Source organism: Hemitrygon akajei, chromosome 7, assembly GCF_048418815.1.
Source record: "Hemitrygon akajei chromosome 7, sHemAka1.3, whole genome shotgun sequence".
NCBI classification, from domain to species: domain Eukaryota; kingdom Metazoa; phylum Chordata; class Chondrichthyes; order Myliobatiformes; family Dasyatidae; genus Hemitrygon; species Hemitrygon akajei.
The window spans coordinates 174,353,649-174,378,167 of NC_133130.1; the positions used below are offsets into that span (position 1 = coordinate 174,353,649).

Here is a 24,519-nt window from a genome sequence, read left to right on the forward strand (position 1 = left end):
CAGTTGCATTTACTTTGTCATCGCCTACTTGCCTTAATTCACAACACTTAAGATCTCTAAGTGCAAAGCTATTTTCCAGCAGAAATTCTGTCCCGCCACCCCGCCCCCATGATCTACTCAAGCTCCACACTTGTTCTTCTGAAATGCCAACAGGATGTTGAGTAATTGTTTTCATTATTTGATCTTCCAGGAACTAACCAGTTGCGGGTGGAACAAGAAAGACAAACACATCCTGGCACCAAACATCGTTGCGTTTACCAGGAGGTTCAACCAGGTGAGAACACAGGATGGTTAAGTGCAGGAGTAGGTCACATCCCCTCTGAAGCCACCTCTGTCAATTTGACCCAGGTCTCACCTCAGCTTACCATAATTCCCTGATCTTACAAAAATATATTCCTATATCCTCTCTCAATACCCCCAATGACAGAGAGCATAGAACTGTACAGTACAGGTCCTTCAGCCCAGAATGTTATAGTGACCTTTTAACCTAATCCAAAATTCAGGTAGCCCTATCCTCCCACATAACTCTCCATTTTTCTTTCATTCACGTGCCTATCTGAGAGTCTCTTAAATGACCCTAATGTATCTGCCTCTATCACCAGCCCTGGAAGTGTGTTGCATGCACTCAACACTCTCTGTGTAAAAAATCACCAATGCCTGACATCCCTTTGTACTTTCCTCCAATCACCTTAAAATTATGCCTTCTTGTATTTGCCATTTCCGCTCTAGGAAAAATATTACCTTGTGGTTCTTGAACTCAGTCTCCTGACAATGAAGGCCAGCACACCATACAACTTCTTAACCACACTATCGAATTTTGCGGTAACGTTGAGGGATCTATGAATGTTACCCCAAGTTGCCTCTGTCCCTCCACACTGTCGAGAATCCTGCTATGAACTTTATAATCTGCCCTTCAAGTTCAACTTTTCAAAGTGTTTCACTTCACATTTTTCCAGATTGAACTCTTTGCCCACCTCTTGCATCCCAAGGTAATCCATGACCGCCTTTTGCACTGTCCACAGCACCACCAACATCGGTGTCTGTAGAATTCTAGAGATCCTTCATGAGCAGTGTATGATGTTAGTGTGGGTTTTCAATTGCACGAATCCCATATGTCCTGAATAAGTCATTTAAATGTTAATAATGGTGATGCAACTGAGGACTTAACTACTTATTCACAAAGACCCAATTCACTCCATAGCTGCTGCCTGACTAGAGTTTCTTCAATGCGTGTAGCTGCAGGATTACAGCACCTGCAGCCTTTTGTATCGCCGATATAATCCCATGTCAGGGCACTTTCAGCATGTGAATGCTGGGATATATGGCAAGCAAATTGGTTTTTAGAACATAGGACAGCATAGTACAATTCTGAAACAATTTCAGTATATAATTCACCCTGAGAGAACAGTTGTCCATGTGACCTCCTGAGTACGTTCTGCTGGTATTTAACAGCATAATCTCCAATGCTTCCAAACTCTGCAATTCCCAGTCTTGGATTTAGACCCTGGAAGGGCACCCACACACCTTGGAAATTCCAAACATTTCACCTTTCCTTAGTTGACTCTCCATTCATTAGATGCGAATGCAGGTTCTAGACTCCTGGCCCAGCAAGTTCAATCAGTTCTTGTCAATCCCCAATGTAGAATTTTGCATGTTTCAGTGGAACAAAATTTGCAGCTACTGACATGTGTGTTTCAGCACTTGCCTTTTGGGGATTTCCTGAATGTTGACTGTTGTAATGACGTAAGATGTCATGGCCCTGTATGGTAGCAGAACCTTGTGCAATGCAAGAGATCAGAGCAGACACCATCTACAAAAATGGTCAAGAACTGGCTGTCAAGGACTCTGAATATTCCTGAAATTCTAGAATGTTGGAATACTATACAAATAGGGTGAAAAATTGGCTAAAGACATTACAGCAAGCTTAATTCAATGTTCACAAAATGCTGGTGGAACACAGCAGGCCAGGCAGCATCTATAGGGAGAAGCACTGTCAACGTTTCAGGCCGAGACCCTTCATCAGACCCTGACGAAGGGTCTCGGCCCGAAATGTCGACAGCGCTTCTCCCTATAGATGCTGCCTGGCCTGCTGTGTTCCACCAGCATTTTGTGTGAGTTGTTTGAGTTTCCAGCATCTGCAGATTTCCTCGTGTTTACTCTTTTAACTCAATGTTGTTGAGTTTACTTTCACTTCATTCCCTCTCAGATTCAGGGTAATAAAGTGATCCATGACTTCATGTTCATGAAATGTGACTAAACTTTGGGTTTCTTGCAGGTCAGTTTCTGGATTGTCCGAGAGATCCTTACTGCTCAGACGTTGAAAATAAGAGCTGAAATATTGAGCCATTTTATAAAACTTGCTAAGGTAAGCAATCGCTCTTTGTTGGGTTGGGAATATTTTGGTTTCCATTGGGCTATTATTTTGGGTCACGGTCAACCTCGTCATCTTTCTTTGCCAGTACCTGTTTCCACTCAGATATCTGGGACTAATGTGGGCAGTCCTTGTGACTTTGTCTTTGGCTTCATGTTAGACTTATTTAGAGGCCGTTCCTGGGTAATGACACATGACTTACAGAATCTCCTAAACATGATCAAGCTTGCATAATATTAAATCCAATGTATGTATGGTCATTCCTGTGAACTAGAGCAAGTTTCTTTGCTCCCCCTGCCTTTATTAATTGTTCTTTCAGCCTTATGTGCATTTGATGTTATCATTAGAACACTGTGGAGGCATGGTTGCCAGGGTGATTTTTGTGCAGTTACCAGGGTGATTTTCTTTTGTGTATTTTCTGACTTGTGGTCCTCTGTAAAATGGAGGCCTGTAAATTGAGTTTGACATCAATTCAAAGGCAGAGATATGAGAACTACCTAAAGGTTTGGTCAAAGAGACTTAATATGAGGAGACTCTTCATCAAAAGGGAGTGGGTTTTGGTTAGTGATACCCCAGAGAAGGTAAAGGCAGCTGAATGTATGGCTGAGAGTAGAGTGATGAAAATTGTGGGCACATAACTGGCTGGAATTGAGGAAACTCCGGAAAATATTAGAAGTGGAGTGTTGCGAGAGCCGCCAAACGCGGGTGTTGGCTTCCCAAGTCTTGAAGCAAGTTCAGAAATGGGTATCGGCGCTTTGGTTATGCATAAGTGCATATGTGATGGTATCCATCTGTCTTGAAGGGCAATGGAAATCTCCAGGGCACAAGCTTGGGTGGAAGGTATGGAGATCTTGAGATGCCCAGCTGTCAAGATTCCCCTCAAGGCCTCACCAGTGTAGTCAAAAGGAGAGTGAAGCAATGCGTTTAGTAGTCCATGGAACCCTGGCTTAATGGTATTGGTTCATGACATAAAAAAAGGGTTGGGAACCTCTGTTCTGAGGGCACTCAAACTGACCAGTGTCTGTAGCCCTTGTAATCAGATGTGTTATGCTCAACCATTAAAATTACCCTTGGCAATCATGTGCTTTCTCTGCCTGCATTAAATTAATCATTCTCACTCATCTTTAAAAATCTTATACCAACATGGTGTGGTTAGACCGCACTTGAAGCACTGTGGTCAGTTCTGGTCGCCTCGTTATAGGAAGGATGTGGTAGTGTTAGAGAGGGTGCAGAGGAGATTTACCAGGCTGCTGCCTGGATTGGAGAGCATGTCTTACGAGGATAGGTTGAGTGAACTAGGATTTTCCTCTTTGGAGTGAAGGAGGAGATGAAGTGACTTGATGGAGATGTATAAGATGTTAAGAGACATAGATAAAATAGACAGCCAGAGCCCTTTTCCCAGGGCAAAAATGCCCTGGGGGGATAAAAGGGCATAATTTTAAGGTGATTGGAGGAAAGCATAGAGGTGATGGCAGCAATAGGTTTTTTTACACTAAGTAGTGGAATGTACTTCTAGGGTTGTGGTAGAGGCAGATACGTTAGGGATATTTAAAAGACACCTAATTAGGCACATGGACTATGTGGGAGGGAAGGGTTTGATTTATCTTGGAGTAGGCTTAAAGATCAGCACAGGGCCTATACTGTGCTTTCTATGTTCTAAAAACATTTCTGCTTATCATATATCCCAGCATTCACATGGTGCCCCTCCATGCAGAAAATGGCCTGACATGAGTATGTATTGGTGATACAAGAAGCTGCAGATGCTGGAATCTGGAGTAACACTCAGAGCATTAGAGGAACTCGGTTGGCCAGGTAGCAGTGACAGAGTGAAATGGCCAGTCACCGTTTCAGGTCGAGACCCAGCCAGAGGGTCAACCTGAAGCATCGCTGTCCCTTTCCTTCCATAGAAGCTGCCTGACCTATTGAGTTCCTCCAGTGTCTTACCTCCGTTCCTTGTTTGCCTCAGTCACAAACTCCCAATAACTTTCAAAGTGACCGCTCGTCACCTTGTTGTCAATGGTAACCAGGGACGGACAAACAATGCTAGCATTGCCAACGATGCTCACATCCTGAAAAAGAAAGTAAATTTTGTGTAGAGTAATTTTCTTTTGTGTTTTGTAAAATAAAAATCAATTTGAGTTATTTAATTTACTAAGTGATAATGTTTCGACATGTTGTTTAATTAACTCTGTTCTCCCTTTCAGAAATTACTGGAGCTAAACAATCTTCATTCTCTCATGGCTGTGGTCTCTGGTCTGCAAAGTGCGCCAATCTTCCGGCTTTCCAAAACATGGGCAGTAAGTTTGTATTTGCTTTGATTTATGGCATTAAATCCCCATGAGATCTCAAGGATTTTCACATTTCACTTACTTAACAAAAAGAAATAGTGAGTTCATGATGTCAATGGTTTGGAACAGGGATTCTCCAACTTCTGTCATGCATTAACCATATTATACAAATAGCAGAGGATTTCCCAAGACCCTTACAATAACCAAACACACATGGTTGTTCTTGCTCCACATATACGAAACAATGGAGGAGAATGATTAAATGTACAATTGTACAAAACTTCTTTTTATTTTCCTTCATTTGATGCCTCCTGACATGTTGGGTTCTCCCAGCATTTTGCATGTGTGGCTCTGGATTTTCCAGTATTGTTTGTTTGTTTGTGTGTGTGTGTGTGTTGTTGGACTTCGATTCTGTTACGTATGCACAGAGCAAGAATGACAACAGAGTAGTATGATTGAGTTTTTACTGAGTCATCACAATCAGGTTTAATATCACCGGCGTATGCCGTGAAATTTGTTGACTTTGGCAGTTATACAGTGCAATCATAATAACAGGAAGAAAAACCTGGTTACTTACAGTGGGGGAGCGACAAACCAGGCCCCCACTGAGATGAAAACAAACTCACTTGAACACCGCTCCCAGAAGAGAATGCAGCCTGTATGCAGGAGGCCCATTCAATTTACCATGCGAGCGCTCAGCCGCGTACACACTTGGCATATTCTTGCAATCGATCTGATGGTGTACACACATGACTGTTGATCTGCACTGCACGTGCTCGATTTGTTTGCCAGGCTTCAGTTACAGGAGCCTCTGGACTCGCACCACCAGATTCAGGAACAGTTGCCACCCCTTAACCATAAGGCTCTGGAACAAAGGGGGATAACTGCACTCATTTAAGGACTCTGTACTATTGATAATTCTTGCACGTTATTTATTGCTATTTATTTATATATGCATTTGCAAAGTTTGTCTACAATTTACAGTTACTTTCTACAGATTTGCTTAGTAGGCCCACAGAAGAAGAATCTCAGGATTGTATGTAGTGACATGTGTGGACTCTGATGATAAATTTGGGCAGGAGCTTAGTTGTCTTGTGAGTATGAATCAGAAACAGAGTGTAAACTTTCATAGCAACACACACACACACACAAATGCTAGAGGAATCTGCAAGTCAGGCAGCAACTCTGGAGGTGAATAAATCATCAAACATTTCAGGCTGAGACCCTTCATCAGAACACTTCCAAGGTTGGTTTGATACTGTAAAAACAAAATAACTTGGAAGTACAATCCTAGTAACGGCCTCAGCACTACAAGTGTACATTCAGTCAATGTTTGGCACAATAATATACTCTTAGTGGCCACTTTATTAGGTACACCTGTGCACCTGCTCATTAATGCAAATATATTATCAGCCAATCATGTGACAGCATTTCATGTAGAGGTGCTCAGTGGTTGGGAGGGCTTTACCCATGATGGGCTGGGCCAAATCCACTGCTTTTTGTAGGATTTTCCGTTTTAGGGCATTGGGATTTCCTCACCAGGCTGATATGCAATATACTCTCCACCACACATCTATACAAGTCTGGTAAAGCTCTAGATGTAATGCCCAATCTTTACAAACTCCTAAGGAAGTAGAGACGTAGGACAGGTCCTCTGAAATGATAACACCATCTCTGATTCAGCCAACAACAGTGGTGTTGTCAGCAAACTTAAAAATGGCATTGGAGCTGTGCTTAGCCCCACAGTCGTAGGTGTAAAGTGAGTAGAGCAGGGGGCTAAGCACACAGGCTTGTGGAGCAATTGTGCTGCTGGAGATCGTGAAGGAGACTGGGGTCTGCAAGTGAGGAAATCGAGGATCCAATTGCACAGGGACGTATTGAGGCCAGGGTCTTGAAGCTTATTGATTAGTTTTGAGGGGATGTTAGTATTGAATGCTGTGCTGTAATTGATAAAAAGCAATATGATGTATGTACCTTTGCTATCCAGATGTTCCAGGGTGAAGTATACACCAGGACTCTTCCCCATAGCGCTTTGTGGCAAAGACTCACTTGGCTGACTCTCCAACTGAGGAAATTCTTCCTCGACTCAGTTTTAAATGAACGTCCCCATTGTTCTGAGATTATGCCCTCTTGTTCTGGACTCTCCTAGGAGAGGAACCTCCTCCCTACATTTAATTTGTTTCGTCTCTCATGCTTCTGAACTCCAGTCTGTTTGATCTTTTACTATATGGAAATCCCTCTACACCCAGAATTTCTTCTGTTATTATCTTTAGTTGTCACAGGTACATTGAAACACACAATGAAATGCGTTGTGTGTATCGATGACCAACACGATCTGAGGGTGTGCTGGGGGCAGCCGGTAAGCGCCACCACATTTCCGTCACCAACATAACATGCCCACATTTTACTAGCCCTGACGTGTACGGGTTTGGAACGTAGGAAACTGGAGCACACATGGTTACGGGGAGAACAAACTCCGTACAGACAGTGGTGGGAATTGAGTCCTGGTCACTGGCGTTGTGAAGTGTTACACTAACCATTGCACTACTGTGACGCCTTCTACTGAACCGCCTTCGATAACTCGATGCTGAGGTCCTGTGCATCGTAGGATGTGCTAGGACACATCGTCAGTGATGTAACCTGGGGACACCGGGTGTTTCGGGTCTTCCAACACCAGGCACTCTCGAGTAGGTTGATTGGGCCCCAATTTGTGTCGCAGCAGCACTGGTCCAAGGGTCGCGATCTGGAGGCTCACTCAGCAGAATCTGTGACAGTCCTGATGGTGCTTTTCCTTGCAGCTACATTATGCCAAGGAGGGAGTAGGTTCTGCAGAATAAACAGCTAGCAAGACCTCTACACCCCACTTCTATAGGCTCGCATCATGCCCTCCACCCCAGTATCTGGCACTGTCCACCAGCTCCTGGTGTTTGGCTTGCATACATTCAAATGCCTCCTCAGTCTGATCTTCCCGAGTCACTGTCAGTTCTTCCATGACTACCTGCTTTGAGTTTTGGACAGAATAACCATGTCAGGCCTCAGTGATGATGATGAAATTAATATCTTCCTTAAATACGAGCATCCAAAACTACTCAGTCTTCTGTTAACACAGTCCAAATTAGCAGCGTCAACTCCAGTCCCCTTGAGAGAGAGAGAGAGAGTCAGCCTCCTTCTTTTATTTTGCAATTACCCTCATGATGTGCTAAATTCAATGTTTTTAATATTGTTATTTGAAACTTGCAGCTTAATGCCAAGTAGTGAGCGGCCCATCCTGTGAGTCATACTATTTGGAATTAGGCTGAAAATTAAGTTGATATTGCTTCAGAGTTGTACATTGACCAATGCGGGTGGATGTAGTTTTGAGCAGTCACAGGCACAGGCACAGGCGGAAATCCAACTGATTTTTGTGTCTGTTCACTTCCATGTTTGGCTGGGCCCATTGTGCTTATTAAAGTAAATATTTGTTTTGGAGAGGTTGTCAGCCACTAGCTGTTTGACTTCCTCTGTGCCTGCAAATGGGCAAGTACAAGTCTCCTTTCTTAGTGGCTCTCCACCTGATTCCACTTGACCAAGAGTTCGCGACTTCAGGGAAGGACATTGGCACTCCATGTCCATCTACTTGGTTAGATGGTGTCAATCCTTGGTAGACAGGGTGGAGGGAGATTTGGCTCTGTGATCGCTTCTACTTCCAAAGTTGACACTGGCTTTCCAGTTCATTGTTCTGATTCAATTCCCAAGTCTTTCTGGTTCTTCTACAAGGCAGTCCATCTTCTCAACATTCTGGTTCTTTACTCTCTCCATGGGTGAGTGGTTATTGCCCTTGAGAAAGTTGTGATGATGAGCCTCCTTGACCAGCTGCTGGTGGAAAGCAAGTCCAGGATTTAGACCACTCAACCACCAGAGGGGATAACTTCACATGTCCATCACTGAACTGTTCCCACAACCTATGGACTCACTTTCAAGTACTATTCATCTCATGGTACCCATATTTATTTATTTATTTCTATTTGTACAGTTTGTTGTCTTTGGCACACTGGTTGTCCGCCCTGTTGGTGTGGTCTTCCATTGGTTCTATTATGCTTGCTGGATTTATTGAGTATGCCCACAAGAAAATGAGTCTCAGGGTTGTATATAGTGACATATATGTACTTGGGTAATAAATTTACTTTGAAGCTGAAAGAACAGGAATATTAGGAGAATATTATTTCTATATTAGGAGAAGTTGGTGGTGGTGATCCCGTGTGCCTCTTCCTTGTGTGTGAAATCTATTGAATATTAAAAGGCCGGGATAGAGTGGACATGGAAAAGATGTTTCCTATGATGGGGGAGTCTAGGTCCAGAGGGTACAGCCTCAGAATAAAAGGATGTTCTATTAGGACAGAAATTAGGTGTAATTTCTTTAGCCAAAGGGTGGTGAGTCTGTGGAATTCATTGCTTCAGATGGTTGTGGATGCCAAGTCATTGGGTATATTGAAAGTGGAAGTTGATATGTTCTTGATTAGTAAGGGTGTCTAAGGTTACAGGGAGAAGGTAGGAGTATGGCATTGAGAGGGATGATCTGTGATGGAATGGCAGAGCAGACTCAATGGGCAAAATGTCTTAATTCTGTTCCTATGTCTTATGGTCTTCTGTTGTAAAGGTCGCAGGTTTGGGGTGATTGAACAGGCTTTATCTTGTGTGTGGTTTCTTGGGTGTTTTGGAGTTGCAGCCATCCAGACGTGAAAGTCACTTGTCACTCGTAAGGTGCTTTACAGATGGTGGAAAGGTGATGGTGAGTCAGATGCTGAGAGGTAGCCGTTGTTCTATATTGATGCAATGTGTCCAGTTGAGTTTCCTCATTGGTGATCCCCATGACATTGATGGTGGGGATTTGCCAGCAATTATGTTGTTGAACAGCAGGGGGAGGGATGGGATTCCCTTTTGGGAGAGGTGAACATTGTCTCCCTTGGAAGGTCACATGTCAGTTTTTTTTGTTATTTAGCTCCAGCTGGGACACTTTCCTGATGTGCAAAGTGTTATTGTTTTGTTTCCCATTGTTGCCGTAATTCAGGTTTGTCATAATTGCCAACTAAGTCAGGTTGGGTCTAGTCTCTCGAGGACTTACGTTGGTCAGGGTCAACTATGGACGCTGTGTCCCAGCTGTCTACGTGATACGCAAGCCAGGGCAGTACGATATGGAGAGCAAGTTGCTGCCCCTGTAGCAAGCTCCCCCTCTCCACACAGCCAATTAATCCAAAGGAATGGCAGAGGCCGACACAGTTTGGCACCAGTGACATCACAGGAGTTGCTGGTCGGCGCAGGGATTCCATCTCCGGAGTCTTTCTCGGAGTTTACTCCTGAAGCCTTCCCCATGAGTGGGTCTAGCTATAAGACAGCGGAGGTTTCAGGTCAGAGTTCTCCTTCTCCTAGGTGAACTGCTGGCCTTGGCTGATGAACCCCATCTGCCTAAAGTGACTTGTTTTAAGGCCCCTTCTCCTGTCAGTAGAAACGGTTCCGCCGGGCTTATATGAAGGTCAAGAGCTGGACTTGGTTGTCAGAGACTATTTGAGACACCATTGGAGCATTTAATAGGTAGTGGGACCTCATCCCCAGTAAACCCCCAGCTATGACAACCTTAATGAACCTGGGTCTAGTCTGCCATTTATTATTTACTATAAATTAGTTTTATGGCTATTTACAGCAAAGACTCTGTGATAAACAGATTTGGATTTTCTCTTATAGAGAGCATGGCTAAGCCCACCATCACTAAAGACACCTTGAGTCCATTGCTCTCTGCAGCTTCTGTGCATTGGAACTGGTGGAGCAGACTGTGATGAAACCATTAGTTATTAAAATGCACCGATGGGATAGCCAAAGTGACTTCAATAATCTCAAATTCAACCACAGCATGTATAATATAAGAAAATATTCAACTCTTCACTTTTCTTCAACAGTCTTGTTCAGGAAAGAGGCAACAGTTTGAGATTTGTAGGGAACGTTGTTACACCATTAGCTGTGTCCAACAGATTTGTTTGAAAGCGAATGCTAGTCCAGTCAGGAAAAATATCACTTGAAAGTAAACAGCGTGCTTGTAAATAGTGTGACTTGTCCACTCAGTGGTCACTTATATCTCCTGGTCTTCTGCTGTAGCCCATCCACTTCAGGGTTTGACATGTGTGTTCAGAGATGCTCTTCTGCACACCACTGTTGTAACATGTGGTTATTTGAGTTACTGTCACCTTCCTGTCAGCTTGAACCAGTCTGGTCATTCTCCTCCAGAATTCAGAATCAGGTTTTTTATCACCGGCATGTGATGTGAAATTTGTTAACTTAGCAGCAGCAGTTCAATGTAATATTCAGATTCAGATTCAGTTTATTGTCATTTAGAAACCACAAATGCAATGCAGTTAAAAAATGAGACAACGTTCCCCCAGAATGATATCACAAAAGCATATGACAAAACAGACTACACCAGAAAATCCACGTAACGTTTGGCAATCCCCAATCCAGAGTCCGGAGAGGCTGCTGCATATTAATATTGTGCTACTGTCTAGCGCGTTCCCCGGAAAGGAGCTCCAAAGCCACCGGACAAAAACAAGACCAAAAATATATAATATATATGTTATAAATATAATATATAATTAGCAAAGAAAAAATAAAATAAAAATAATAATAGTAATAAAATTTAAAAAATAATAATAAATGTACAAGTAAATAGATTACAGTACACATATATTGAATAGATTTTTAAAAAACATGCAAAAACAGACGTATTGTATATTTTAAAAGAAAAGTGAGGTAGTGTCCAAAGATTCAATGTCCATTTAGGAATCGGATGGCAGAGGGGAAGAAGCTGTTCCTGAATCGCTGAGTGTGTGCCTTCAGGCTTCTGTACCTCCTACCTGATGGTAACAGTGAGAAAAGGGCATGCCCTGGGTGTTGGAGGTCCTTAATAATGGACTCTGCCTTTCTGAGATACTGCTCCCGGAAGATGTCCTGGGTACTTTGTAGGCTAGTATCCAAGATGGAGCTGACCAGATTTACAACCTTCTGCAGCTTCTTTTGGTCCTGTACAGTAGCCTCTCCATTTCAGACAGTGATGTAGCCTGTCAGAATGCTCTCCACAGCACAACTATAGAAGTTTTTGGGTGTATTTGTTGACATGCCAAATCTCTTCAAACTCCTAATGAAGTATAACGGCTGTCTTGCCTTCTTTATAACTGCATCAATATGTTGGGACCAAGTTAGATCCTCAGAGATCTTCACACCCAAGATCTTGAAACTGCTCACTCTCTCCACTTCTGATCCCTATTTGTGGCAATAATGAACTCTGAGAGCAAGCAATGGATTATGATTAACCACATTCAGTCTCTCAGCAAAAGGCCTTGGCAGTTCAGAGTTGACATTCCAACCAGTAACTATGCTTGAGCGTCTGTGGGGTGTTTCTCTGTTGAAGCATCTGCTTTGTGTTTCCAAGTAGGTTGGGAAGTTCTGAGCCTGACCTCTGCATTCAGTTCCCCAGCTGGTTTAGTCCCAGTGTCAGAGAACATCAACAACTTGTCCTTTCAATCTCTCCTGTAACTGAGCAAATGCAACCGATGGTGATTCACACACTATGGTCAAACAAAAGTGTGTGTGTGTGTGCGTGTGTGTGTGCACGTGTGTGTGTGTGTGTGAGTGTGATAAAGAATACATGTTAAGGTGACCCTGCAAAGAGGAAAAGAGCAGCTGGGAGCTTTCCACCATTATTCTGGAGCGCAGACCAGCTGGTAGAGCAATGCACAAGGAAAGACTTTGGTTTGATGATGAGCTGGTGAAGGATGAGGAATTTCTTCAGCCAGAGGCTGGTGAATCTAGTGGAATTCATTGCCACCGATGACTGTGGAGGCCAGGTCATTGAATGTGCTTAAGCAGAGGTTGACAGTTTCTAGATTGGTAAAAGGGGTAAAGAGTTGTGGAAGATGGAAGGAGAATGGAGTTGGGGCAAAAAACAACCATGATTGAATGATTGAACCAGGACAGAAGTATTGGGCTGAATGGCCTAATTGTGTTCCTATATCTTATGGTCAGGATTGAGACTCTACCAGCTGCACCATTATGCAGCCCCATCCATCCTTCCTCCAACCTCTCTACAACTTAGAACTAACTTCGTTTTCTCACTGTCGCTGGTTCTGATGAGGAGATTTGGATCCAAAACACGGATCCTGTTTTCTTTTCTTGGATACACCCTGAGTTGCTGAGTATTTCCAACATTTTAGACCCTGTTTCCGGCATCTTCAGTTTTTAAAAAAGTTTTTGATCATCATTTTGTGCCGATGAAAAGTTTGAGGGGAATGTGAAGACAAGGGGGAACATCAGGCCTGTGGTTCCCAAATGGAATAAAATGCACTGAAGTAATCCTAAAACAATAAAGGGCAGTTGCAGAAATTCCAGCATTTAAACATAAAGTACTATAGTTATTCAGTGGGTCGGGCAGCGTCTGTGGAGAGATGGAGAGTTGATGTTTCAAGACAGTGATCATTCTGATTGTTAGTCCTTCATATCCAATTATGACAGATCTGAAATCTGTGTGGGAGACTTTTTTAAACGTGGAAACGGCATGGCGCAGAGGCAGTTCCACTCTCTAGATTGCGGAAATCGGGGTCCAGTGGTACAAGCAGTCATCACAACTGGGGTCTTCCCTGGTTGCAGTGGGTGGCCATGCCTCCTTCTGTGCCTTCTCACACCCTTCACTCTGCACGAAGTGCTGCAGGACTGCGTCCCCGGCCACAGCTCTCATCCACCCATTCCACTGGAGATGACATCCCTATCTCACGGGGGTCTGACATCTGCCGGCTACCCTCACCTGGTTTAGTCCTCCTGTCAAAGCAACGTACCAGGGTGTGGCCGCTGTCACAAGCTAACAGCTGCTAGAAGCCACAGGTGAGGACTGAGGGTCTGGTGGGGCTCAAAGGTGTGTGAGCTGCTCCAGAACGGACACAACAAACTGCTTTGCCTCTTCATCAGAAGTGCAACCTGTCCCTGGACACCACATACGTTGGAAAAGTTATTGACATCAAATATGATTTCAATATAACATAGAAGTACAATGCAGTTTTATTTCTATGTTATATTGACTATCCTGTTGTACATACTATTTATTATAAATCACTATAAATTGCACATTTAGATGGAGACGTAACGTAAAGATTTTTACTCCTTATGTATAAGAAGGATGTAAGAAATAAAGTCAAGTCAATTCAATTTAGTTTCTGTCTCCATGGTTGCTGCCTGACCCACTGAGAACTTATAGTGGTTTTTATTTGCATCGAATTAATGTAGCTCATGGCGATATGGTGAGAGGGAGAGAATGAGAGGGCAAAGTAATTTAAATTAATGAAAGCTGTGATAAAATTTTTATCATTTTTGGAGACTTAAAACCCAGTGGATGTGCTAAAGATGATGAGAGGCATAGATCAGAAAAAATTGGATAGGTATATGGACAGGAAAGGAATGGAGCGTTATGGGCTGAGTGCAGGTCGGTGGGACTAGGTGAGAGTAAGTGTTCGGCACGGACTAGAAGGGCTGAGATGGCCTGTTTCCATGCTGTAATTGTTATATGGTTATATCAAGTGGACAGTCAGGGATTTTTTTTTTGAAGGGTAGAAATAGCTAATATAAAGGGATAGAATTTTAAGTTGATTCGAGGAAAGTATAGGGAGATGTCAGAGGTAAATTTCTTTACACCGAGAATAGTGAGTGGCAGTGGCAGATAGATTGGGGACTCTGATGGGTTGATGATGAAAGAAAAATCGAGAGCTATATAGTGGAGAAGGGTTAGATTGATCTTATATCTATATCTATATCTATAGAGATAGCACAGTATCATGGGACAAATGGCCTCTATTGTGCTGTACTGTTCTATGTTCTATTATAGGGATTATTACCTTGCAAAGCATAAAAATATATAGTGGGAGAGGGAGAACTTCTTCCCAAATTCTACCAACAATAGGTCTCAGTAGTGCTGTTGACTGGTTCCGTATGTTGTACCCAGCCTTGCCACTCCCTGCTGTTTCTATACAGCTGTTGGCAGTTGTGAAGTTTAGTTTTGTTGCTAAGTAATATTAACATGTTGTTTACCTTTGTTTTAATTTGGCTTCTTAAACACCAATCTCTTTTTTATTGAATGAGGAAATCCAGTAGACATGACTCAAAGGATGGCTGCCCACAATGTTAGTTTAAGTGCATTCTTTCTAAAGCATTACATAATTCCACACATTTGTTGCTATTTCTCGCAGGTCTGGAATACAACTTACCTTGATATTGTTTTGGTTTGCTGATTTTGAATGTGGCATGAATTACTCACAAAGTACAGAGATCAGTGTATTCATTAACATTTGAAAAAGAGCTAAGAACAGTTGGCAGATTGCACATTTGCCAATGAAACTGATTGAACCGTGACTTCAAGGGCCTACGTGGAGTGTGTCCAAGGCTTCGAGATACATGATTGGCTGGACAGGTCTAGTTTGTATTTGTGCGTGGAGTATCTTATTTTACAAACTGTTAAAACAATTTAAGCTATTTTATTTATACGACTTCCTCTGTTACCCACTAGAGTAAGAGAAGTTTTCTGCTGAACCATTTTCTATTCAGTTGAGATTAAGGTAGGATTTGGGTATAGGATTTTGTGTTTGAGCTTTGGGCCTGTATTTGCTCCCTGGAAAGAGGCTAACCCTCAGTCCCAATCTACCAACCTTTCACAGCACACTTTAAGATAGTCATTATTTGTAATTTAAAAACTCCAGGGACTCCAGATGCAAGGTTTTATAAACTGCTTGAGATTCATTACGCTCATAATGTTGTGTAGATGAACAAGTAGTGGATGTGAAGAATGATTGCACACTGGCTGAATCCACTGAGAAATGCTGATAGAATTTGCATCTGTCTCCATAAAGTTACTCAGTACACATTCTTCCACATAAATATGTACAAGAGATTGCACTCTTTAAAAAAAAAATGTTGGTCAATTGTCAAACAGATTTCTGTACATTTTTTTCTGAACTGCCTATCATCCAGAAAATACTTCAAAAATGTCCTGATCTGTACTCAAATTCTGATAGTAAAATGAGCAATTTCTCTTCACATGATGCAATGGGTTGGGCTTTCTTTTTCTTTTCCATTGTATTCTGGCATTTAATAGTGGGAAATAAAATCTACAGTCTAACTTTTGGTATTGTTTACCCACTCCCCCTTCTTTCTTTATCCTTTTTCCATTCTCCTCACCTGCCTATCACTGCCCTCTGGTGCCCTGCTTTCCTTTCTCCCATCTTCCACTCTTCTCTCCTATCGGATTCCTTCTTCTTCAGTCCTTTGCCTCTTCCACCTGTCACCTCTCAACTTGTTATTTCATCACCCTTCCCTCACTTAGTCTTACCTGTCACCTTCCAGCTTGTACTCCTTCCCCTCCCCTTAACTTATTCTGGCTTCTGCTCCCTTCCTTTCCAGTCCAGAGGCAAGAGTCTTAGCCCCAAACGTCAATTACTTATTCATCCCCATAGATGCTGCCTCATCTGCTGAGATCCTCTAGTGTTTTGTGTGTGTGTGTGTGTCTTGCTCTGGACTTCCAGCATCTTCAGAGTCTTGTATCTACAAATAACTGTCAAGATTTTGAATGTTTATACCAGATATGTTTGACCGTAAGACATAGGAACAAAATTAGGCCATTCAGCCCATCGCGCTTGCTCCGCCATCCCATCATGGTTGATCTCGGATCCCACTCTACCCCATACACCTGCCTTCTCGCCATATCCTTTTATGCCCTGACTGATCAGTAAACTATCAACTTCTGCCTTAAATATACCCACGGACTTGGCCTCCACCTCAGTCTGAGGCAGAGCGTTCCACAGATTCACTAATCTCCTTACCTCTGTTCTGGACCTTGGACAACAGCAATTCCCACAGGTGATCTGTTCTGAACTCACTCTCTGGCAGAGTTTGTGATGGAGACCCTCTGCCGCAGTGTGGCCTGTGGTCTCTTCAAAGTGCACAGAATGTATTAATAGCAAGGAAACAGATTGGATTACAGAAGAGTGGTGAATGAACAACAAAGATGAACAGATGGAGAAGGATTTCATGTCAATTCTCCAAGTACTTATCAACTTCTGTTGAAAATAACAAGGGCAATACTTCATTTCTTATCGAAACCTATGATTTAAACAAATATTTTATGCAAGCAAATTGCTGTGGCATAATTTGGATTAATCCCATTGGATGTCTTTAAAGAACATGCTTCTGCATCTGTTAGTTGTAAGACTTATTTTGATAGACTGACTTTTGTGCCTGGCAGGCTTCTGCGGGAATATACCCCAAACTTAGTCATAGAACACTACAACACAGAAAAAGGCTTTTCACGCATCTGTTCCATGCTGAAATAATATTTTTGCTTCGTCCAATTGACCCTCACCCAGGCCATATTCCTCCATACCCCTCCCATCTATGTACTTATTCAAACTTCTCTTAAATGTTGCAATTGAACAAGCATCTACCACTTCCACTGGCAGCTCGTTCCATGCTCTCACTCATAGAAGAAGTTACCCCTCGTGTGTGTGTGTGTGTGTGCGCGCGCGTGCGCCTTTTTGAGGCATCCTCTTTTGAAGGTGTCCTCAATACTAGGGAGGTTAATACTGAGTCTACAACCCTCCACAGCTTTTTCCAATCCTGTGCGTTGGTGCCTCCATAGCAGGCAGTGATGCAACCAGTCAGCAAGTTTATCTGTAGAAATGACATATCAAATCTCCTCAAACCGAATGAAATATAGCCACTAGCATGTTTTCTTCAGAACTGCATCAATATGTTGAGCCTAGGCTAGATCTTCAGAGTGGGAGGGGAATTACCAATCTTAATTAAATCAACACAAAAAGCTACTCTGTTTTCTGTGGAAGCTTGCTGTATACAAGTTCCCATGATTGCAAGAGATTCTGCAGCTGCTGGAGTTTCAGAACAACGCAAGCAAACTCAGCAGGTCAGGGAGCATCGAAGGAACTGAACAGCCAGTCAAAACCCTTCACCAGGATGAGAAAGGAAGGGAGGAGATGCCAGAATAAGGTGGGGGAGGAGAAGATGGACAAACTAGAAGGTGATAGTGAAACCAGGTGGGGAGTGGGGGGGGGGGGTGATGAAGTAAGAAGCTGGGAGGTGATAGGTGGAAAAGGGATGGGGCTGAAGAAGAAGGAACCTGATAGGAGAGGAGAGAGTATGCTACCATGTTTTCAACAATTCAAAAGCCCTTCATTGGCTGCAGAGTGTTTTGGGACATGCTAATAAAGCACAGTAAAGCCAGCCTTGTAAATGATTTGAACCATTCAAAATTTGTGCTGGTGCTCTAATATCTCTCCTCTACGAGTCTGTGGTGGCCAATGCTATCATGTTTGCTGTTGTGTGCTGGGGCAGCAGGCTGAGGGTAGCAGGCACCAACAGGATCAACAAACTCATTCGTAAGGCCAGTGATGTTGTGGGGGTGGAACTGGACTCTCTGACGGTGGTGTCTGAAAAGAGGATGCTGTCCAAGTTGCATGCCATCTTGGACAATGACTCCCATCCACTCCATAATGTACTGGTTAGGCACAGGAGCACGTTCAGCCAGAGACTCATTCCACCGAGATGTAACACTGAGCGTCATAGGAAGTCATTCCTACCTGTGGCCATCAAACTTAACAACTCCTCCCTCACAGTGTCAGACACCCTGAGCCAATAGGCTGGTCCTGGACTTATTTCCACTTGGCATGATTAACTTATTATTATTTAATTATTTATGGTTTTATATTGCTATATTTCTTCACTATTCTTGGTTGGTGCGGCTGTAATGAAACCCAATTTCCCTCGGGATCAATAAAGTCTGTATATCTGTCTGTCTCCCTGTGATTTGAGTTGCACATTTGTCTGTTTTACACATATGGCTCTCCTCAAGCATTAGTTGGATATGAGTCTCCGTGAGATCAGCCAAATAAAAATCAGTCGACTGTGACCACAACTGTGTACAACCCTGGTTGTCACATTATGGACTTATGTGACAGCAGCAAAGAGACACTGATGGGAATTACTAGGGTGTAGCCAGGGTTGTTAAACATGAACTCTAGAGTTGGAGGGAGCAGCATGTAGTAGAAGTTAATATTCTTCTGAAAACGTTGTGTTGCATCTGAAGTCAGCATGATTTTCTTAAGAGGAAATCTTGCCTGGCAAATCTTGTTAGAATTCTGTGAGGGCATCACAGGGAAGATAGACAAAGGAGAGTCCGTGGGTGTAACTTGAGTTTTTAGAAGTCCTTTGACAAGGTGCCGCACATGAGGCTGCCAAGCAAGATACGATTACAGGAAAGATTCCATCATGGATAGAAGATTGGCTTACTGGCAGGAGGCACAGTGTGGGAATAAAGGGAAATAAACTTTTCTAGTTGGCTGCCAGTGACTAGTGGTGTTCCACAATGGTCAAGGGGGGACTTGATAGAGGTATTTAAAATTATGGGGATAGATAGTGTTGATGTGGATAGACTTTTTCCATTGAGAGTAGGGGAGATTCCAACAAAAGGACATGAGTTGAGAGTTAAGGGGCAAAAGTTTAGGGGTAACACGAGGGGGAACTTCTTTACTCAGAGAGTGATAGCTGTGTGGAACGAGCTTCCAGTAGAAGTGGTAGAGGCAGGTTCGATTTTGTCATTTAAAAAAAATTGGATAGGTATATGGACAGGAAAGGAATGGAGGGTTATGGGCTGAGTGCAGGTAGGTGGGACTAGGTGAGAGTAAGTGTTTGGCACAGTCTAGAAGGGCCGAGTGGCCTATTTCCATGCTGTAATTGTTATATGGTTATATGTTATTGGGTACACTACTCTTCATGTTGCATGTAAATGATCTGGATGATGTACTGATGGCTTTGCGACCAACTTTGCAGATGATACAAAGATAGCTGGAGGGGCAGGTAGCACTGGAAGCAGGGAAAAGGGAGTCCTCATGCAAGATTCCCTAAATGTTACCTTGCAGATTGAGTCGTTGGTAAGAAAATTAAATACAGGTTTGAGATGAGGAAAATATAAAAATGAGGATGTAATACTGAGGCTTTATAATGCATTGGTTAGACCACATTTGGAGTATTGTGAGCAGTTTTGGGCACCGTATTTTACAAAGGATGCATTGGCATTGGGGAGGGTCGAGAAGAGGTCCATCTGCATGATCTTGCAGGAGCTCAGCGAGTGAGGCAGCATCTATGGAAAGGAATAAACAGCCGATGTTTTAGACCGAGACCCTTTGTCAGAACTTCAAAGGAAGGGAGTAGAAGCAGAATAGGAATGGATACTGAGATCTTCCTATGTTTGCTTGGCACAGTAGCCTAAATGACACAAAATATCATCACTGGACCAAACTAAACCTAATACCCCATCACCAACAAAGTCTCAGCTCTAGGTCAGCAAGCTGTTTAATATATACTGTACTGTTTACTTGTGATGCATATGTTTTGAATTATATTTTCTTAACTTATTTATGGAGATATTTAAGTTCATGAGCTGTGTGTGATATATGTTTTGTGGGTGCGCCATGGTCTGGAGGAACACTGGTTTATTTGGTTGTATGCATTATACAGTCAGGTGACAGTAAACTTGAATTTGAACTTAAGAGAACTCCGAGTCAGTGATTTTGCAAATCAAGAACTTTAATTACTCAATCAAGACGTCATGTTATATTGTGAAATGGAACAGATGCATGCTTAGTTTCATTAATTTTATTATTCTGCATGGTAATTCTCATTACTATAATTATTTTAATTTTATTTGAGTGAAGAAAAGCGACATGTATTTAGTGACACACAAAATGCTGGACGAATTCAGCAGGCCGGGGGCGGTATCTGTGGAGGGGAATATTCAGTCAACGTATCCAAGTCAAGATCATTCTGAGATCTGCACACAGACTCATTGGTGAAGTGACTATAAATCGGACCTCTGCCCCAGTCTTTTCCAACTGGCCAACTTTTCTCTCTCCCATTTCCATCTCTTCTATTTCTAGTCAGCAAGTTGTGGACTGCTGGCCTTTGGCATCCTTATTGCTTCACTCAGACTCCGGAAGGCTTCCTCATGTTTGCAGCAGTCATTGTCTCACTGAGTTTCTGCCATTTTGTTGGATGTAAACAGTGCCAAGGAAACGATCTGGGAGATAGCAGATGTTGGCAAGACCAAAACAAACATCCATTGAATGACGAAGCAGTCATAGTGGGCCAGATGGCCGACTCCTGCTCCTAGTCCTTATGCTCTTAAATGTTCCATTAAAAAAAAATGTGTTTGACCTGAAACGTTGACTGTTCACTCCCCTTCACAGAAGCTGCCTGACTTGCTGGGATCCTCTATTTTGTGTGTGTTGCTCTAAATTTATGAAGGTGCTTTTACACCTGGGACGTGATAGTCTTGCTGACTAATCTCCAAGATTGAGTGCAAAAGGGTGAAGGTGAGGTAGACAGCTGGCCCTGTGGGGCAACACAGCAGTGTCGTGGTTAGCACAATGCTTTACAGTCCCAGCGGCCGGTGTTCAGTTCCTGCTGCTGCCTGTAAGGAGTTTGTATGGTCATTGTAAATTGCCATTATGATTAGACTAAGGTTTAAGTTGGGGGATTGCTGGGCTGCACAGCTCGAAGGGCAGAAGGGTCTGTTCCATGCTGTATCTCAATACATAAATAAATAGTCACAACCATACAGCACAGAACTAGACCCTTCGATCCATCTCTTCCATGCTGACCAAGATTTGCATCTAGGCCAATCCCACTTGTGCACATTTGCCCCATTCTCCTAAACCTTTCCTATCCACATATCTGTCCAAGTACCTTTTAAATGTTGTTATGGTACCTGCCTCAACCACTTGCTCTGGCATCTTATTCCATATCCTGATCAATCTCTGGGTGAAAAATTTTGCCCCTTCGGTTCCTATTAAATCCCTCCCCTCTAAGCTTAAACATATGCCCTCTAGTTCTGGATTCCACTTCCTTGAGAAAAAGACTGCACGTTAACCTTTTTTATGCCTCTCATGATTTTATACACCTCCATGAGATCTCTGCTTGTTCTTCTACACTCCAGTGGATAAAAAAGCTCTACCTCTCTCTGTAACTCAGAGCCTCGAGTCCTGACAATGTCCTCATAAATCCCCTCCGCACTTTTTCCAGTTTAATGGCCTCTTTCCAATGACCAAAACAAAACACAACACCGATTAGTACATTTTAGCCTAATTAACTGAAGTTTCATGGAAATAGTTTAAAAGGTATATAAAACAATCTGAGGAATAAATTAAGTATTTAAATGAATTACAAGACAAAGTAGAAAACTACCAATACTACTGCAGTACTATAAAACTGTATATTAGTTCCTAATACTTATCGATATTAACAAAATCACTACAGACATCCTTAGTGCAGATATTGAACTGCCTTCGTAAAATGCTGTCGATGACTACATCCTCCAAACCTTCATTTTCATTGTAACATTCAAGATTATTGTTGATACCTTCAAATTCTTCGTAGTTTCTAACTTGCCAAAGTAGTGAAATTATTTCATTTTCGCTCCCGCCCGTTCTGGCATCTCCAAGCCTGAATACCTGAAACCACAGTGAAGAAAGCGTTTCTGAATTGTCTCACTGCTTATCTCTTGTCAACTATCAGTGACAAAAATCTCTGCTTTTTGAACACAAACACATACAACTGATGCTATTTAAAAACTACTTGCTCAAAGCATGGTATTGTGCCTAATGGCCAGGCAAATGCACGCGACAGACGCTAGTTAGAAACTGTTTGGCAACAGTCTCCTGCCCCAAGTAAGTGACGTAGTGTCCCAAATAAAAGCGGGGAATCCTGGCCATTTTCGTTATTAGTTTATTAGTTTCGTTATTAGTTCAAGGGTTGTGTCTAATAAGCAGCTGCCCCAATGAATCAGAAACCTGATAGCAGAGAGGAAGAAGCTGTTCCTGAAACATTGAGTGTGTGTCTTCAGGCTCCTGTACCTCCTCCCTGATGGTATGAAGTGGAAATGTCCGAGTTGGTCAGTAACCCTAATGATAGATGTTGCCTTCTAGAGTCACCACCTTTTGAAGATGTTCTCGATAGTGGGGTGATTATTAATTTACACTTTTGTGCACGGGTTTCTGAAGCGGGTGTTAGCTATATCCATGAGGCTGGAGTAGTAGAAGTAGGTTTATAGGTCAGACTTCTGTGCTGACTGTTCCCTCTTATGTGGCAGAGTACGGAACTACGTGATGTGCCTGGCTTTCATTATACTCTATGTCTTTAGTTGGTTGCAGACTTCTGCATCGTAGATCACAACGCAGATGGAATGTATGGTTTGTTTCTGTAACGACACTCCGTGTAAGTGTCCGAGAAGATGTGATGAAGCCGAGAGCTTATGATTGATGAGTGTGATGTTCTGCACATCCCCTGGTAGCAGATGGATTATCGGGCGGCACACCAAAAGAAACCTCTCACCACCAGCTAATGAACTGCAGGAAAGCACGTGCTACCAAAACTGCATGAGCAAAAAATTCTTTTGGAAGCAATGGCACTTCTTACCCTAGAGAAAAGATTTTTAGGATAAGGACATGGAACATTGACCCATGATGAGCTGACCTTTTAACCCAGTGGTCCGCGGCCCGGTGGTTGGGGACCACTGTTTTAACCTACTCCAAGATCAATCTAACCCTTCTCTCCCACATAGCACTCACTTTTTCTATCGTCCGTGTGCCCATCTAAGATATCACTTCCTTAAAGTCCCTATTGTATCTGCCTCTACCACCACCCCTGCCTGCAAATTCCACACACCCACCTCTCTTTGTGTGAAGGGTCAGGGCCTGCAACATTCACTCTTTATTTCTCTTCATAGATGCTGCCTGATCCACTGCATTCCTCCAGCAAGTTCTGTATGTTGTTTTGGATTTCCAGCATTGCAAAATTTCTTGTGTTTCAAATATAGAAACTTAGAAAACCTCCAGCACAATACAGGCACTTTGGTCACAAAGCTGTGCCGAACATGCCCTTACCTTAGAACTACCTAGGCTTGCCCATAGCTCTCTATTTCTCTAAGCCCAGGAGTTTCTTAAAAGACCCTAATGTTTCCGCCTCCACCACCACTGCCGGCAGCCCATTTCATGCACTCACTACTCTCTGCGTAAAACGGTTTACCCCTGGCATCCGCTCTGTACCTACTTCCAAGCACCTTAAAACTATGCCCTCTCATGCGCCCTGGGAAAAAGCCTCTGACTATCCACACGATCAATGCCTCTTATCATCTTATACACCTCTATCAGGTCACTTCTCATCCTCCATCGCTTCAAGGAGACAAGGCCAAGTTCACTCAGCCTATTCTCGTAAGGCATGCTTCCCAATCCAGGCAACATCCTTGTAAATCTCCTCTGTACCCTTTCTATGGTTTCCACATCCTTCCCGTAGTGAGGTGACCAGAAATGAGCACAGTACTCCAAGTAGGACCTGACCAGGGTCCTATATAGCTGCAACATTACCTCTCGGCTCCTAAACTCAATCCCATGGTTGGTGAAGGCCAATACACCATACACCTTCTTAACCACAGAGTCAACCTGCAAAGCAGCTTTGAGAGTCCTATGGACTTGGACCCCAAGATCCTTCTGATCCTCCACACTGCCAAGAGTCTTGCCATTAATACTATATTCTGCCATCATATTTGACCTACCAAAGTGAACTACCTCACACTTAACTGGGTTGAACTCCATCTGCCACTTCTCAGCCCAGTTTTGCATCCTATCAATGTCCTGCTGTAACCTCTGACAGCCCTCCACACTATCCACAACACCTCCAACCTTTGTGACCACCCTATCCACCCTATACTTTCCTCCAAACACCTTAAAATGAGTTCCC

At 43.0% G+C, this 24,519-nt stretch overlaps 1 protein-coding gene across 5 annotated transcripts in view; it reads left to right on the forward strand.

Annotated features, from left to right (window-relative positions):
- ralgps1 (Ral GEF with PH domain and SH3 binding motif 1) overlaps positions 1 to 24,519 on the forward strand; it is a 726,899-nt gene that overhangs the window by 238,781 nt on the left and 463,599 nt on the right. For all 5 annotated transcript variants that reach the window (XM_073052641.1, XM_073052645.1, XM_073052644.1 and 2 more), the window contains 3 exons: positions 191 to 274; positions 2,276 to 2,365; positions 4,576 to 4,668. In XM_073052641.1, the coding sequence (XP_072908742.1) occupies positions 191 to 274; positions 2,276 to 2,365; positions 4,576 to 4,668 (267 nt within the window). The remainder of the gene's footprint in view (positions 1 to 190; positions 275 to 2,275; positions 2,366 to 4,575; positions 4,669 to 24,519) is intronic.